Source organism: Oncorhynchus mykiss, chromosome 29 (assembly GCF_057628025.1).
Source record: "Oncorhynchus mykiss isolate SJ-2025 chromosome 29, ASM5762802v1, whole genome shotgun sequence".
Lineage (NCBI taxonomy): Eukaryota > Metazoa > Chordata > Actinopteri > Salmoniformes > Salmonidae > Oncorhynchus > Oncorhynchus mykiss.
In genome coordinates, this window is record NC_143050.1 from 10,585,522 (window position 1) to 10,603,704 (window position 18,183).

Below are 18,183 nucleotides of genomic sequence, written 5' to 3' on the forward strand. Positions count from 1 at the left end.
ACAATTACACTGTAATACAGCTCCCAGTCAAAAATATTACTGGAGCTTGTTTCATTTATTTACCCAAGAGAGAATAATTGTATGTTTTTCTTTGGTGCCGTAACCTATGATGCTGTATGTATTGGATAATGGCACAATCATTTGGGCTTTTTTTGGATTGGGCTCATAAAATATCTTTAATGTAGGGCTCATAAAATGTCTAATGTAGGGCTCATTTGGCTCAGGTAGCATCGGGCTTGAATGTTAATTCTGATCAGTTGAAATGAAATCCAGCGATATTTATATGCTTTGTATGCTTTAGAATTACAGTTACGGTTTTGGTGGGAAATAACAGGTTACACAGGAAAAAGAGTGATTTATTCTCAGGATGGAACATTTTGTAAAACACCAGGAAAACATGACATAAAAAATAAAAGCAGCTCCATGACACAAGAAAATGAAAAGTTGAGTCCAACCAGTTACAAAAAAAAAAGATTGTTTTAATTGATGTCATCACATGTCTCATGTATAATCATTTACAGAACACACTAAAGTCTTCTTAGATTCCATTTTTTTCACAAATGTGGGTATTTTTTGAAACTTCCCCCCCCCCCCCACCTTTTTTGCTTCATCGCACTATTTACATTTTGAGAAGGTTGACTGAGATCCAGAGATGGTTATTACTGAGTGTTGGTCGGTGATGGGATGGAGGGATGGGGACAGTGCGTGTGTGTAGCCTATGATACTGTTTGTCCTCTCAACTAGGTTTTCAAAATTCCAGTAACTTTCACAAAATGTCAAAGTTTTCCAGAAATCCTACTAACAATTCACTCTCTCACAACCCGACTCAAACATAATTTTTTAACTGACACTCTCTCTAGGTACTGAGCATTGGTTGGGGGGGGGTTGTTTGTGTCTGTGAGTGCGTGTGTGTGTGTGTGTGTGTGTGTGTGTGTGTGTGTGCGTGTGTGCGTGCGTGTGTGTATAGGAGGGGTGGGGGTTATATGTGTTTGAAGTTAGGGGTTAGTGGGGTTGCTAGTGTGGAATTTATTCAAAGGCAGGTTGCAGGGCTGCGAACTACACAAACGACAATGCACCTTTTAAAAGACAATTTCACAGTTGTTCACGGAGATCACATTCATGGTATACACCCGCGGATTTCAGCTCAATCGTAAATTACCTTTAAAAGTCAAGTGCAATGTGCTTGTTGCTAACAGCTTTGATTGAATGTTGGCCTGGCTGTGTATGTAAGGCAGTAAGGCTATTGTGTAGGGGTGTGGCGGTGTATGTGGATAGTGGAATTGTGTGTGTGGGCTGTTACAGAGTGTTGTCGTGGTGTATGTGTGTGTGTGTGTGTGTGTGAAGGATGTGTGTGTATTAGGCTGTGCCGTTGGTGTACTTGGACAGTTTATTCTCAAGGTCACAGATTCTCTTCTCCTGAGACAGAACTGTTGCCTTGAGATTCTGAACTTCTTCCAACAACCGCTCTACCAACTGAGGCTGGAGAGAGGGAAGGAGGGAGAGGTAGGGAAGGAGGGAGGGGTAAGGGAGGGGCAGAGTGGGGAAAGAGGAAGGTAGGAAGGGTAGGAAGGGAAAGAAGGAAGGGGAGAAAAAGGTAGGAGAAGGAAAGGAAGGAAGAAACAAGGAAAAAGAGGAAAGATAGGTCAGGAACAGGCAGCTACAGGAAGAAAAATGGAAAACAACAGGAAAACAGGCAGGTAGAGGAAAACAACATGCAGCTACAGGAAAACAACAGAAACAACGTGCAGCTACAGGAAAACAACAGAAAACAACATGCAGCTACAGGAAAACAACATGCAGCTACAGGAAAACAACATGCAGCTACAGGAAAACAACAGGAAAACAACATGCAGCTACAGGAAAACAACATGCAGCTACAGGAAAACAACATGCAGCTACAGGAAAACAACAGGAAAACAACAAGCAGCTATAGGAAAACAACATGCAGCTACAGGAAAACAACAGGAAAACAACATGCAGCTATAGGAAAACAACATGCAGCTACAGGAAAACAACAGGAAAACAACATGCAGCTATAGGAAAACAACATGCAGCTACAGGAAAACAACATGCAGCTACAGGAAAACAACAGGAAAACAACATGCAGCTACAGGAAAACAACATGCAGCTACAGGAAAACAACAGAAACAACGTGCAGCTACAGGAAAACAACATGCAGCTACAGGAAAACAACATGCAACTACAGGAAAACAACAGGAAAACAATAAAGCAGCTACAGGAAAACAACAAGCAGCTACAGGAAAACAACATGCAGTTACAGAAAAACAACAAGCAGCTACAGGAAAACAACAGGAAAACAACATGCAGCTACAGGAAAACAACATGCAGCTACAGGAAAACAACAGGAAAACAACATGCAGCTATAGGAAAACAACATGCAGCTACAGGAAAACAACATGCAGCTATAGGAAAACAACATGCAGCTACAGGAAAACAACAGGAAAACAACAGGAAAACAACATGCAGCTACAGGAAAACAACAGGAAAACAACATGCAGCTACAGGAAAACAACATGCAGCTACAGGAAAACAACAGGAAAACAACAGGAAAACAACATGCAGCTACAGGAAAACAACAGGAAAACAACATGCAGCTACAGGAAAACAACATGCAGCTACAGGAAAACAACAGGAAAACATCAGGCAGCTACAGGAAAACAACAGGAAAACATCAGGCAGCTACAGGAAAACATGCAGCTACAGGAAAACAACATGGAGCTATAGGAAAACAACAGGAAAACAACATGCAGCTACAGGAAAACAACAGGAAAGCAACATGCAGCTACAGGAAAACAACAGGAAAACAACATGCAGCTACAGGAAAACAACAGGAAAGCAACAGGCAGCTACAGGAAAACAACATGCAGCTACAGGAAAACAACAGGAAAATAACATGCAGCTATAGGAAAACAACATGCAGCTATAGGACAACAACAGGAAAACAACATGCAGCTACAGGAAAACAACATGCAGCTACAGGAAAACAACAGGAAAACAACATGCAGCTACAGGAAAAAAACATGCAGCTACAGGAAAACAACATGCAGCTATAGGAAAACAACAGGAAAACAACAGGAAAACAACAAGCAGCTACAGGAAAACAACAAGCAGCTACAGGAAAACAACAAGCAGCTACAGGAAAACAACAAGCAGCTACAGGAAAACAACATGCAGCTACAGAAAAACAACACGCAGCTACAGGAAAACAACATGCAGCTACAGGAAAACAACAGGAAAACAACATGCAGCTATAGGAAAACAACATGCAGCTACAGGAAAACAACAGGAAAACAACATGCAGCTATAGGAAAACAACATGCAGCTACAGGAAAACAACAGGAAAACAACATGCAGCTACAGGAAAACAACAGGAAAACAACATGCATTACAGGAAAACAACATGCAGCTACAGGAAAACAACATGCAGCTACAGGAAAACAACAGGAAAACAACATGCAGCTACAGGAAAACAACAGGAAAACATCAGGCAGCTACATGAAAACAACAGGAAAACATCAGGCAGCTACAGGAAAACATCAGGCAGCCACAGGAAAACATGCAGCTACAGGAAAACAACATGGAGCTATAGGAAAACAACAGGAAAACAACATGTAGCTACAGGAAAACAACAGGAAAACAACATGCAGCTACAGGAAAACAACAGGAAAACAACATGCAGCTACAGGAAAACAACAGGAAAGCAACAGGCAGCTACAGGAAAACAACATGCAGCTACAGGAAAACAACAGGAAAACAACATGCAGCTACAGGAAAACAACAGGAAAGCAACAGGCAGCTACAGGAAAACAACATGCAGCTACAGGAAAACAACAGGAAAACAACATGCAGCTACAGGAACAGGAAAGCAACAGGCAGCTACAGGAAAACAACATGCAGCTACAGGAAAACAACATGCAGCTACAGGAAAACAACATGCAGCTACAGGAAAACAACAGGAAAACAACATGCAGCTATAGGAAAACAACATGCAGCTACAGGAAAACAACAGGAAAAAAAACATGCAGCTATAGGAAAACAACATGCAGCTACAGGAAAACAACAGGAAAACAACATGCAGCTACAGGAAAACAACAGGAAAACAACAGGAAAACAACATGCAGCTACAGGAAAACAACAGGAAAACAACATGCAGCTACAGGAAAACACCATGCAGCTACAGGAAAACAACAGGAAAACATCAGGCAGCTACATGCAAACAATAGGAAAACATCAGGCAGCTACAGGAAAACATCAGGCAGCTACAGGAAAACATCAGGCAGCTACAGGAAAACAACATGGATCTATAGGAAAACAACAGGAAAACAACATGCAGCTACAGGAAAACAACAGGAAAACAACATGCAGCTACAGGAAAACAACAGGAAAACAACATGCAGCTACAGGAAAACAACAGGAAAGCATCAGACAGCTACAGGAAAACAACATGCAGCTACAGGAAAACAACAGGAAAACAACATGCAGCTACAGGAAAACAACATGCAGCTACAGGAAAACAACATGCAGCTATAGGAAAACAACATGCAGCTACAGGAAAACAACATGCAGCTACAGGAAAACAACATGCAGCTATAGGAAAACAACATGCAGCTACAGGAAAACAACATGCAGCTACAGGAAAACAACAGGAAAACAACATGCATCTACAGGAAAACAACATGCAGCTACAGGAAAACACCATGCAGCTACAGGAAAACAACAGGAAAACATCAGGCAGCTACAGGAAAACAACAGGAAAACATCAGGCAGCTACAGGAAAACATCAGGCAGCTACAGATAAACATGCAGCTACAGGAAAACAACATGGAGCTATAGGAAAACAACAGGAAAACAACATGCAGCTACAGGAAAACAACAGGAAAACAACATGCAGCTACAGGAAAACAACAGGAAAGCAACAGGCAGCTACAGGAAAACAACATGCAGCTACAGGAAAACAACAGGAAAACAACATGCAGCTACAGGAAAACAACATGCAGCTACAGGAAAACAACATGCAGCTATTGGAAAACAACATGCAGCTATAGGAAAACAACATGCAGCTACAGGAAAACAACAGGAAAACAACATGCAGCTACAGGAAAACAACAGGAAAGCAACAGGCAGCTACAGGAAAACAACATGCAGCTACAGGAAAACAACAGGAAAGCAACAGGCATCTACAGGAAAACAACATGCAGCTATAGGAAAACAACATGCAGCTACAGGAAAACAACATGCAGCTACAGGAAAACAACAGGAAAACAACATGCAGCTACAGGAACAGGAAAGCAACAGGCAGCTACAGGAAAACAACATGCAGCTACAGGAAAACAACATGCAGCTACAGGAAAACAACATGCAGCTACAGGAAAACAACATGCAGCTATAGGAAAACAACATGCAGCTACAGGAAAACAACATGCAGCTATAGGAAAACAACAGGAAAACAACATGCAGCTACAGGAAAACAACAGGAAAACAACATGCAGCTACAGGAAAACAACATGCAGCTACAGGAAAACAACAGGAAAACAACATGCAGCTACAGGAAAACAACAGGAAAATAACATGCAGCTACAGGAAAACAACAGGAAAATAACAGTAGTCAGAATTTCTAAAGATCAGAATAAGGCCTAATGAGAGCGAGAAAAAGGAGAAATTAGAGAGGGAGAGGAGACATTGGAGAATGAGGGTTGATAAAGGGATGATTATATACATAGTGACTCACAGGCAGGTTGGTGGTTAGGGACAGACAGACAGACAGACAGACAGACAGACAGACAGACAGACAGAGTGTGACTCACAGGCAGGTTGGCTGAGCCGTCGCAGGAGGACATGCTGCGTCTGGTGGTGGGTCTGGAGTCCAGAACGTTCTTCTTGGCCACTTTGAGCTCGCGGCTCTTAGGGGGAACGTAGCCATCTCTCAAGGACTGGAGGGTGGGGTCCTCGTCTCGCCCCTCCAGCCACTCCTCTGGCTCCAGAGCCGGGTCTGAACCCGCCGTGTCAGGATACAGGTCATCCTGAAACAGGTCTGACTGGAGGGAGGAGGAGAGGGTGGAGGGGGAGAGAGAGGGAAGGTAAGGAAGGAGGTGGAGAGAGAAGGATGGTAAGGATGGAGGGGGAGAGAGAGGGAGGAGAGAGAGGGTGGAGGGGGAGGGGGAGAGAGAGGGAAGGTAAGGATGGAGGGGGAGAGAGAGGGAAGGTAAGGATGGAGGGGGAGAGAGAGGGAAGGTAAGGATGGAGGGGGAGAGAGAGGGAGGTAAGGATGGAGGGGGAGAGAGAGAGAGGGAGGTAAGGATGGAGGGGGGAGAGAGAGAGGGAGAGCGAGGGAGGAGGGAGAGGGAGGGAAGGGAGAGATGGAGGATGGGGAGAGAGAGGGAGGAGGAGGGTAGGGGTAGGAAGGGGTGAGAGAGAGTGATGTGGAGGAGAGGGGGAAGAGAGGGAGGGAAAGTTTTAACAAGCTGTAAATATAGGGAGGGGAGAGAGGGAGATGAGGAGAGGGAAAAAGATTACCTTTCTAGGTACTGTCATGGCGATGGGCTCACACTTCTTGTCATGAAGCTTATATAACCTGGAGAACAGGGTTGGAGTCAGAGAACAGCCACAACAAACACTCCCATATTACCCTGCTCAGCTAAGCCTACGCATTTTTGTATTTATTATGGATCTCCATTCGTTCTTGCCAAGGCAGCAGCTACTCTTCCTGGGGTTTATTATGGATCCCCATTCATTCCTGCCAAGACAGCAGCTACTCTTCCTGGGGTTTATTATGGATCTCCATTCGTTCTTTCCAAGGCAGCAGCTACTCTTCCTGGGGTTTATTATGGATCTCCATTTGTTCTTGCCAAGACAGCAGCTACTCTTCCTGGGGTTTATTATGGATCTCCATTCGTTCTTGCCAAGACAGCAGCTACTCTTCCTGGGGTTTATTATGGATCTCCATTCGTTCTTGCCAAGACAGCAGCTACTCTTCCTGGGGTTTATTATGGATCCCCATTCATTCCTGCCAAGACAGCAGCTACTCTTCCTGGGGTTTATTATGGATCTCCATTCGTTCTTGCCAAGACAGCAGCTACTCTTCCTGGGGTTTATTATGGATCTCCATTCGTTCTTGCCAAGACAGCAGCTACTCTTCCTGGGGTTTATTATGGATCTCCATTTGTTCTTGCCAAGACAGAAGCTACTCTTCCTGGGGTTTATTATGGATCTCCATTCGTTCTTGCCAAGACAGCAGCTACTCTTCCTGGGGTTTATTATGGATCTCCATTCGTTCTTGCCAAGACAGCAGCTACTCTTCCTGGGGTCCAGTAAAATTAAGGCAGTTATACAATTAATTACAGTATATGAGAATATATCACTATTTTTGCCAAAAGAATTCAAGACTGTTATTATTTCCCTTCAATAAAATGCATTCAAAACTACTTTCTGCACATTTCTGCTACTTTCTTAGGCTATACAAGTAGTATCTCTGGCTTAAAAAAATGTATGTTTACACCTATGCAGTACATTTAACAATAATAACAATAAACCTCTACCTTAGTAAAGAAAACAATTATGACAGTATACCTCTCTGTTGATATCACATACATTATCAAGCATTTCACACATTATCCAGATACTGACTGTTAGCACTTCGTGGTCTATAACAGCTTCCCACACGAATGAGCTTTAGGTGAGACAGATGAACCTGTAGCCATATTACTTCAACAGTATTTAACATGAGATCCTCTAAGCTTTACAGGAATGTGGTTCTGAATATAAACAGTAACACCTCCACTTTTGGCATTTCTGTCTTTTCTGTAGATGTTATAACCGTGTATTGCTACCACTGTATCATCAAAGGTATTGTCTAAGTGAGTGTCCGAGATAGAATATGAATGTCATCTAGCAAATGATTGATTTCATGAACCTTGCTTCTTAAGATACGTATGTTAACGTGGGCTATTTTGACCACTTTTCTTCTGAGATGCTTGATTGTTTTCATTGCTTTGCTGGGAAGCTTATCAGAAGTAGATACAGTGCCTTGCGAAAGTATTCGGCCCCATTGAACTTTGCGACCTTTTGCCACATTTCAGGCTTCAAACATAAAGATATAAAACTGTATTTTTTTGTGAAGAATCAACAACAAGTGGGACACAATCATGAAGTGGAACGACATTTATTGGATATTTCAAACTTTTTTAACAAATCAAAAACTGAAAAATTGGGCGTGCAAAATTATTCAGCCCCTTTACTTTCAGTGCAGCAAACTCTCTCCAGAAGTTCAGTGAGGATCTCTGAATGATCCAATGTTTACCTAAATGACTAATGATGATAAATACAATCCACCTGTGTGTAATCAAGTCTCCGTATAAATGCACCTGCACTGTGATAGTCTCAGAGGTCCGTTAAAAGTGCAGAGAGCATCATGAAGAACAAGGAACACACCAGGCAGGTCCAAGATACTGTTGTGAAGAAGTTTAAAGCCGGATTTGGATACAAAAAGATTTCCCAAGCTTTAAACATCCCAAGGAGCACTGTGCAAGGTATAATATTGAAATGGAAGGAGTATCAGACCACTGCAAATCTACCAAGACCTGGCCGTCCCTCTAAACTTTCAGCTCATACAAGGAGAAGACTGATCAGAGATACAGCCAAGAGGCCCATGATCACTCTGGATGAACTGCAGAGATCTACAGCTGAGGTGGGAGACTCTGTCCATAGGACAACAATCAGTCGTATATTGCACAAATCTGGCCTTTATGGAAGAGTGGCAAGAAGAAAGCCATTTCTTAAAGATATCCATAAAAAGTGTTGTTTAAAGTTTGCCACAAGCCACCTGGGAGACACACCAAACATGTGGAAGAAGGTGCTCTGGTCAGATGAAACCAAAATTGAACTTTTTGGCAACAATGCAAAATGCTATGTTTGGCGTAAAAGCAACACAGCTGAACACACCATCCCCACTGTCAAACATGGTGGTGGCAGCATCATGGTTTGGGCCTGCTTTTCTTCAGCAGGGACAGGTAAGATGGTTAAAATTGATGGGAAGATGGATGGAGCCAAATACAGGACCATTCTGGAAGAAAACCTGATGGAGTCTGCAAAAGACCTGAGACTGGGACGGAGATTTGTCTTCCAACAAGACAATGATCCAAAGCATAAAGCAAAATCTACAATGGAATGGTTCAAAAATAAACATATCCAGGTGTTAGAATGGCCAAGTCAAAGTCCAGACCTGAATCCAATCGAGAATCTGTGGAAAAACTGAAAACTGCTGTTCACAAATGCTCTCCATCCAACCTCACTGAGCTCGAGCTGTTTTGCAAGGAGGAATGGGAAAAAATGTCAGTCTCTCGATGTGCAAAACTGATAGAGACATACCCCAAGCGACTTGCAGCTGTAATCGCAGCAAAAGGCGGCGCTACAAAGTATTAACTTAAGGGGGCTGAATAATTTTGCACGCCCAATTTTTCAGTTTTTGATTTGTTAAAAAAGTTTGAAATATCCAATAAATGTCGTTCCACTTCATGATTGTGTCCCACTTGTTGTTGATTCTTCACAAAAAAATACAGTTTTATATCTTTATGTTTGAAGCCTGAAATGTGGCAAAAGGTCGCAAAGTTCAAGGGGGCCGAATACTTTCGCAAGGCACTGTATTCTCATGTTATTTCTGTTAGTGCAGGTTGAGCTGCACACAGTGGACTTCCTACTTGTGCACACCGCCTCAGTGCTAACAGTATACATTTGATTCATAGGCACATGATTACTGCATACAATAGCTGTAAGACCAGCAGAGGCGTTCAGGGCAGTTAGAGGGACATAAATTAGGTTCCTTACATGGTGTCTACCAACGCCCCTGTGATAATGTACATTTGCTGAAGCATTATCACAACTCAGCAACACAATGGGAGGGATTATCTAAACTGGGCTTGGGTCATTGATAAGTCATTGTCTCAACTCAGCCTTATAGTGCTGTGAAAGGATCCAGGAACCCAAATGATTTGGGTGGATCCCATCTTCCTTATAAAACTTGTTTTGTTTCCAAAAAGGTATCGGAATTGCATTGCATATACCTGTGTGTAATGTCCATCCCTGATTGGGAGTGTGTGTGCGTGTGTGTCTGTGCGCGTGTGTGTGTGCGCAGTTTCCTACCTGGCGATCTCACACTTGCTGACGTCCACCCCTCTCTTAGGCATGAAGCCCATCCCCCTCTGAGGCTCCTTGCTGCTGAAGGTACTGAGGTAGTGAACATAGGGAGGCTCCTCTGTTATCTCAAAGTACCGGATACTACTGTCCCCCTAGATAGGAGGGGAGGAGTGAGTAGAAGAGAGGGGAGGGGAGAAGATGGAAGGGGAGAGGAGGAAAGGAGAGGGGGAAAGGAGGAAAGGAGAGGAGGAAAGGAGAGGAGGAAAGGGGGGAAGGGAGGGGAGGAAATAAGAGGGAGGGGAGGGAGAGGAGGGGAGGGGAAGGGTGGGAAAGAAGAGGGGAGGGGAGGATTTACAGTAGTAGTATCAAGGTAATGGATAATACTGTTTTACTGTGTGTGTGTGTGGTGTGGTGTGGTGTGGTGTGTGCGTGTGTGTGTGTGTGTGGTGTGTGTGTGTGTGTGTGTGTGTGTTTTATACCTTTCCACAGAGGTAAACCATGTTGGTGTCTGGGTCGTAGTAAGGTAACAACACACCGTTACTTGTGTCCAACTCCAGCAGTGCAATAGGCTCCTCAAAACTTGTCTGGTAGGAACAGAGCAAAGAAGGACAAGATGAGAGAAGAGGGACGAAAGGAATTCTTTGGACCGATGTTCACTGTCCTTCAAGAGGAATTACGAGTGAGGGTGCATGCATGTGTGTCCATATGTGTGTGTGTGTATTTGTGTGTGCTCGTGTGTATTTGTCTGTGTGTGTTACCGGGTCCCACAAGCCCAGCTCTCTCTGACTCATCCTGGTGAAGCCGGTAGTGAACAGGTTTCCGTCTCTGGTGAAGATGGCCCTCATCGGTCGGATCCCGTCGTGTGGAGCCATCCTCTCCTATTGGACCGAACGGACAAGACAGACATCACTAACAGAGTACAGAGCACCCATCAAGGTGGAAAGAGGGCTCATCATGGCTTCTGTGAAAGCACAAGCAGTCCCATTGAGGCCTGCACGATTTGGACTAAATATCTACACTGAACAAAAATATAAACGCAACATGTAAAGTGTTATTTATCTCAAATTTTGTGCACAAATGTGTTTACATCCCTGTTAGTGAGCATTTCCCCTTTGCCAAGATAATACATCCACCTGACACTTGTGGCATATCTAGAGGCTGATTAAAAAGCATGATCATTACACAGGTGCACCTTGTACTGGGGACAATAAAAAGGCCACTTTAAAATGTGCAGTTATGTCACACAACACAATGCCACAGATGTCTCAAGTTTTGAGGAAGTGTGCAATTGGCATGCTGACTGCAGGAATGTCCACCAGAACTGTTGCCAAATAATTGAATGTTTGTTTCTTTACCATAAGCCGCCTCCAACGTCGTTTTAGATAATTTGGCAGTACGTCCAACCGGCCTCACATTGCAGACCACGTGCAAACATGCCAGCCCAGGACCTCCACATCTGGCTTCTTCAACCGACACCAGCCACCCGGACAGCAAATGTAAGTGTGGCTTTGCACAACTGAAAAAGTTCTGCACAAACTGTCAGAGACTATCTCAGGGAAGTTTTTGTTGCATGCTCGTCGTCCGCACCGGGGTCTTGACCTGACTGCAGTTTGGCGTCGTAACCGGCTTCAGTGGGCAAATGCTCACCTTCGATGGCCACTGTCACGCTGGAGAAGTGTGGTCTTCATGGATTAACCCCAGTTTCAACTGTACCGGGCAGATGGTAGACAGCGTAGCGTGTATGGCATTGTGTGGGCGGGAAGTTTGCTGATGTCAACGTTGTGAACAGAGGTCCCCACGGTGGCGCTGGGGTTATGGTATGGGCAGGCAGTCATAAGCTACGGACAACGAACACATTTGCATTTTATCGATGGCAATTAAAATGCACAGAGATACCGTGACGAGATCCTGAGGCCCATTGGTTCTGCCTTTCATCCGCCGCCATCACCTCATTCAGCATGATAATGCGGGGCCCCATGTCGCAAGGATCTGTACGAAATTCCTGGAAGCTGAAAATGTCCCAGTTATTCCATGGCCTGCATACTCACCAGACATGTCACCCAATGAGCATGTTTGGGATGCTCTGGATCGACGTGTACGACAGAAGAGGAGTGGGACAACATTTCAAAGGCCACAACCGACAGCTGATAAACTCAAAGCGAAGGAGATGTGTCGTGCTGCATGAGGCAAATGGTGGTCACACTAAATGCTTGTGTTCCTAGCACCAACAATGCAGTAATATCTAACAATACACAACAATATACACAAATCAACAAGTAAAATAATGGAATGAAGAAATACTCTTCTGGTTCTTTCCACTAGATGTTGGAACATTGCTGCTATAACAGCCTCCAGTCTTCTGGGAAGGCTTTCCACTAGATGCTGGAACATTGATGCGGGGACTTGCTTCCATTCAGCCACAAGAGCATTAGTGTTGTCGGGCACTGATGTTGGGTGATTAGGCCTGCCTCAAGGTTGGCGTTCCAATTCATCCCAAAGGTGTTTGATGGGGTTGAGGTCAGGGCTCTGTGCAGGCCAGTCAAGTTTTTCCACACTTATCTCGACAAACCTTTTCGTTATGGGCCTGGCTTTGTGCCTGGGGGGCATTGTCATGCTGAAACAGGAAAGGGCCTTCCCCAAACTGTTGCCACAAAGTTGGAAGCACAGAATCGTCTAGAATGTATGCTGTAGCATTAACTGACGTTGCTACCAGAGGCAGTTTGGAACTCGGTAGTGAGTGTTGCAACTGAGGACAGACGATTTTTACGAGCTTACATGCCTCAGCACTCGGAGGTCCCGTTCTGTGAGCTTGTGTGGCCTACCACTTTGCCGCTGAGCCGTTGTTGCTCCTAGACATTTCCACTTCACAATAAATACACTTACAGTTGACCGAGGCATCTACAGCAGGAAAAAAAATAGACGAACTGACTTGTAAAGGTGGTATCCTATGACGGTGCCACGTTGAAAGTCACTTAGCTCTTCAGTAAGGCCATTCTACTGAGAATGTTTGTCTATGGAGATCGCATGGCTGTGTGCTCAATGATATATACCTGTCAGCAACAGGTGTGGCTGAAATAGCCGAATCCACTAATTTGAAGGGGTGTCCACATATTTTTGTATATATAGAGTATATACTATACAATCATGTACATACTACCTAAATTGGCCCGACCAACCTGTGCTCCCGCTCATTGGCTAACCGGGCTATCTGCATTGTGTCCCACCACCCGCCAACCCCTCTTTTTACTCTTCTGCTACTCTCTGTTCATCATATATGCACAGTCACTTTAACGATACCTACATGTATATACTACCTCAATAAGCCTGACTAACCGGTGTCTGTATATAGCCTTGCTACTCTTTTTTCAAATGTCTTTTTACTGTTGTTTTATTTCTTTACTTACACACACACACACACACACAGATCGTTTGCTGTTGTACATGTGCTGTTGCCAGTGTCTTCTGTCTTCCATTGTTTTTTGTTTTGTTATTGTCCCCCGTCTCCACTGGGGGCCTTTTGCCATGTCGTCATTGTAAATAAGAATCACTCACTTTGAGTACAGAGACTAGGTCTGGAAAACTGTGACCTTTGACCTCTCTGAGACCACCTCTCTCTTACCCTGTCATCTTCATTTCTTCCCCTCCCAGCTCCCCCATTCACCAACTCACCGCGACCACCTCTCTCTTTCCCTGTCATCTTCATTTCTCCCCCCCCCCCAGCTCCCCCATTCACCAACTCACCGCGACCACCTCTCTCTTGCCCTGTCATCTTCATTTCTCCCCCCCCCTCTCCAGCTCCCACATTCACCAACTCACCGCGACCACCTCTCTCTTACCCTGTCATCTTCATTTCTCCCCCCCCCCCCCAGCTCCCCCATTCACCAACTCACCGCGACCACCTCTCTCTTGCGGGGGTCACATACACGGAGGCGTCGGTCTTTACAGGTGGTGCAGAACAGGCTGCCGTTACGGTTCCAGCTGACGTTGTAGATGAGGTCTGGGTGGTCGTCCATGGAGATGAGCGCCTCGCCAGTTCCCACGTTCCAGATTATTATCAGGTTATCACTGCCTGGGGGTAGGGAGGGAGGAGTAGGGTGAGAAAGTGTGCGAGTGAGTGCATGATTGTGTGTGTGTCTGTGTGTGTGTGTACCTGCAGTGAGTAGTATGTTGCGTGCGGTGGGGTGCCAGGTGACAATGCCGACGCGTTTGGAGTGTCCCTCCAGGACCACGATGGGCTCTGATATGGGCCGGGTCCCCATCTGGTCAGGGATCTGCCACACCTGCAGGGGAACACAATATAACTTTATCAATTACAGGGGGACACAAAAAGCTACGTTACACCTATAGAAGGACACAAAATAATGTTCCACCTAGAGGGGGAAAAAGCTACGTTACACCTATAGAAGGACACAATATAATGTTCCACCTAGAGGGGAAAAAAGCAACGTTACACCTATAGAAGGACACAAAATAATGTTCCACCTAGAGGGGAAAAAAGCAACGTTACACCTATAGAAGGACACAAAATAATGTTCCACCTAGAGGGGGAAAAAGCTACGTTACACCTATAGAAGGACACAATATAATGTTCCACCTAGAGGGGGAAAAAGCTACGTTACATCTATAGAAGGACACAATATAATGTTCCACCTAGAGGGGGAAAAAGCAACGTTACACCTATAGAAGGACACGATATAATGTTCCACCTAGAGGGGAAAAAAGCAACGTTACACCTATAGAAGGACACAATATAATGTTCCACCTAGAGGGGAAAAAAGCAACGTTACACCTATAGAAGGACACAAAATAATGTTCCACCTAGAGGGGGAAAAAGCTACGTTACACCTATAGAAGGACACAAAATAATGTTCCACCTACAGGGGGAAAAAGCTACGTTACACCTATAGGTCGCACCTCCAACACTTGGTCACGTCATGTTGTGAACTTTCTCAAGCCGTGTATCCGCCATAGTAGTGCCCAAAAGTCAGGATAAGCCCGGTCATTTTGAACAGAGGCTAACAGAGGCTAACGGAGGCTAGCGAGTGTTTTGCCTGGAAATACAATAACATTGCTAAAGTAGGCAAATATTTAGTTGGAAATAACCTTGCCCTCATTATCATGCTGTCAAATTTACTTCAGACAGATGGCAATGTTATCATTAGCTGGCAATGTTTGTCAGAAATAGCCTTGCTGGGAGCACGGACATCCGATTGGTCTCTCCTCAATCATAGCTAGCTAACTAACGTTGCATCTAAAGTCAATCTGGCAACATCACAATGGCAAAAGGTTTTCCTATAATTATCTGTCTCCTTTAGAAATGTTATTGTATTTCCAAGCTACAGTAATGCATTTTTGATTAAATATTAATCAGTGCCAAATGACAATGCATTGAAAAGAATACTCAGTCGGGCATCAGTCCTAAAACGAATGTTACAAACAATATTGTGATGAAACATGCAACCCATGAATAAGGGGACATAATACAATGTTACACCTACAGGAGGACACAATGGGTGTATTCGTAAAGTCAATTTGGAGCGCTCGGGGCGATCGTAAATTCAATCTGGAGCGCACTCAGAGTGACCTCTGGGTGTTCGCAAAATTCAGAGCATTTGCTCTCGGAGCGTTCAGAGCGCACGCTGGACGCTCTGGCCGAGGGGGTAGCGTTATAATCCGAGCACGACAGTCAAGCACCCAAGCTAACTGGCTAACGTTGGCTAGCTATTTCCAGACACAAATGAGAGAAAACACCTCACTCTGACCATTTTACTCATCCTAGCAGAGCCGGTTAGGCTGTTGTGTTTTTCAGAGTGTTGGTGACTGTAACTGTGCTGCTGGCAACAATTGAATTACTATTTTTTTACTGGCACCGGCCACATTCAACGGGTGTTGAGCGTTTGTAAATTCATCAGTTATTCTGAGCTCCAGGCACAGTTAGATGAGAGTGCTCTGAAATTGGAGTAGATAGCCAGAGTGAATATACGAACTTCACCCAACAATATAACGTTACGCGCCTAAAGGATGCCACATGACAACGTTACACGCCTAAAGGATGACACATAACAACGTTACACGCCTAAAGGATGACACATAACAACGTTACACGCCTAAAGGATGACACATAACAACGTTACACACCTAAAGGATGACACATAACAACGTTACACACCTAAAGGATGCCACATGACAACGTTACACGCCTAAAGGATGACACATAACAACGTTACACGCCTAAAGGATGACACATAACAACGTTACACACCTAAAGGATGCCACATAACAACGTTACACGCCTAAAGGATGACACATAACAACGTTACACGCCTAAAGGATGACACATAACAACGTTACACACCTAAAGGATGACACATAACAACGTTACACACCTAAAGGATGCCACATGACAACGTTACACGCCTAAAGGATGACACATAACAACGTTACACGCCTAAAGGATGACACATAACAATGTTACACACCTAAAGGATGCCACATAACAACGTTACACACCTAAAGGATGACACATAACAACGTTACACGCCTAAAGGATGACACATAACAACGTTACACACCTAAAGGATGACACATAACAACGTTACACACCTAAAGGATGACACATAACAACGTTACACGCCTAAAGGATGACACATAACAACGTTACACACCTAAAGGATGACACATAACAACGTTACACACCTAAAGGATGACACATAACAACGTTACGCGCCTAAAGGATGACACATAACAACGTTACACGCCTAAAGGATGACACATAACAACGTTACACACCTAAAGGATGCCACATAACAACGTTACACACCTAAAGGATGACACATAACAACGTTACACACCTAAAGGATGACACATAACAACATTACACACCTAAAGGATGATACATAACAACGTTACACACCTAAAGGATGACACATAACAACGTTACACACCTAAAGGATGACACATAACAACGTTACACGCCTAAAGGATGATACATAACAACGTTACACGCCTAAAGGATGACACATAACAACGTTACACGCCTAAAGGATGACACATAACAACGTTACACGCCTAAAGGATGATACATAACAACGTTACACGCCTAAAGGATGACACATAACAACGTTACACGCCTAAAGGATGATACATAACAACGTTACACACCTAAAGGATGACACATAACAACGTTACACGCATAGAAATAGAATAACTAGAATGGTCTTGGATCCTCTAAGCCTGGCAACTTGACTGGTAGACTCATGGAGATATCCCATATCTATATTTATGTATGAGTTGACTCATGGCGTCAAAATTTGTCCACGCGGGAATGTAGCGATAAGCAGATCACCTGCCTCCCCGCTATTTGGGACAACGTCTCCCATTGTTAAGGGGGAGATCATCTCGTCATTATATACAGTATCACGGGTACATTCGCAAATGGCTGCTTGGTTTTGTGACACAATAATTTCCATGGTAATGTAGAATATTCCTTTAAATGATGCGGCTCATGCAATGTATTTTTTGTAATGTCAGTTGAGTTGATTCAACAAATTTCAGCACGTGCTTCAACCATAGAGATAGATAGAGGTCTCGTTGTCTTCACCTTAGTCATCTTCAACCATAGAGATAGATAGAGGTCTCATTGTCTTCACCTTAGTCATCTTCAACCATAGAGATAGATAGAGGACTCATTTTTATATCTGTGCCATTATAGTGTCTGTGACAGCATGGGCCGTGCCATTTAGGCTATAGGAATCCCATCCCAGTTGACTACTTTAATAATATAATATAATGATATATGCCATGGTGGAAGTCCTCAATGGCACTGCCCATGCTATAACGATCTTTTGGCCACTAGAGGCCTCTATCATTCTCTAGGTCTTCAACCTACTGTAGCTTTTACTTCCTGCTTTGCTCCTATGGGTACACCCAAACATGGCCGCCAGTCCACCCATTATGCCATCATTAACTTGAATGGAGACACCCATTCTATTGTTACAGCTACACAAGGACATAATACAATGTCACAGCTACAGG

At 44.1% G+C, this 18,183-nt stretch overlaps 1 protein-coding gene across 1 annotated transcript in view; it reads right to left on the reverse strand.

Moving 5' to 3' along the window:
- Positions 1-335: 335 nt before the first annotated feature.
- LOC110510232 (coronin-6) overlaps positions 336-18,183 on the reverse strand; it is a 37,075-nt gene continuing 19,227 nt past the window's right edge. The window contains exons 4-11 of the mRNA XM_036967985.2: positions 14,300-14,429; positions 14,040-14,218; positions 10,908-11,027; positions 10,629-10,733; positions 10,156-10,301; positions 6,535-6,592; positions 5,826-6,056; positions 336-1,479 (exon numbers count right to left, since the gene is read on the reverse strand). Of these exons, the coding sequence (XP_036823880.1) occupies positions 1,357-1,479; positions 5,826-6,056; positions 6,535-6,592; positions 10,156-10,301; positions 10,629-10,733; positions 10,908-11,027; positions 14,040-14,218; positions 14,300-14,429 (1,092 nt within the window). The 3' untranslated portion in view covers positions 336-1,356. The remainder of the gene's footprint in view (positions 1,480-5,825; positions 6,057-6,534; positions 6,593-10,155; positions 10,302-10,628; positions 10,734-10,907; positions 11,028-14,039; positions 14,219-14,299; positions 14,430-18,183) is intronic.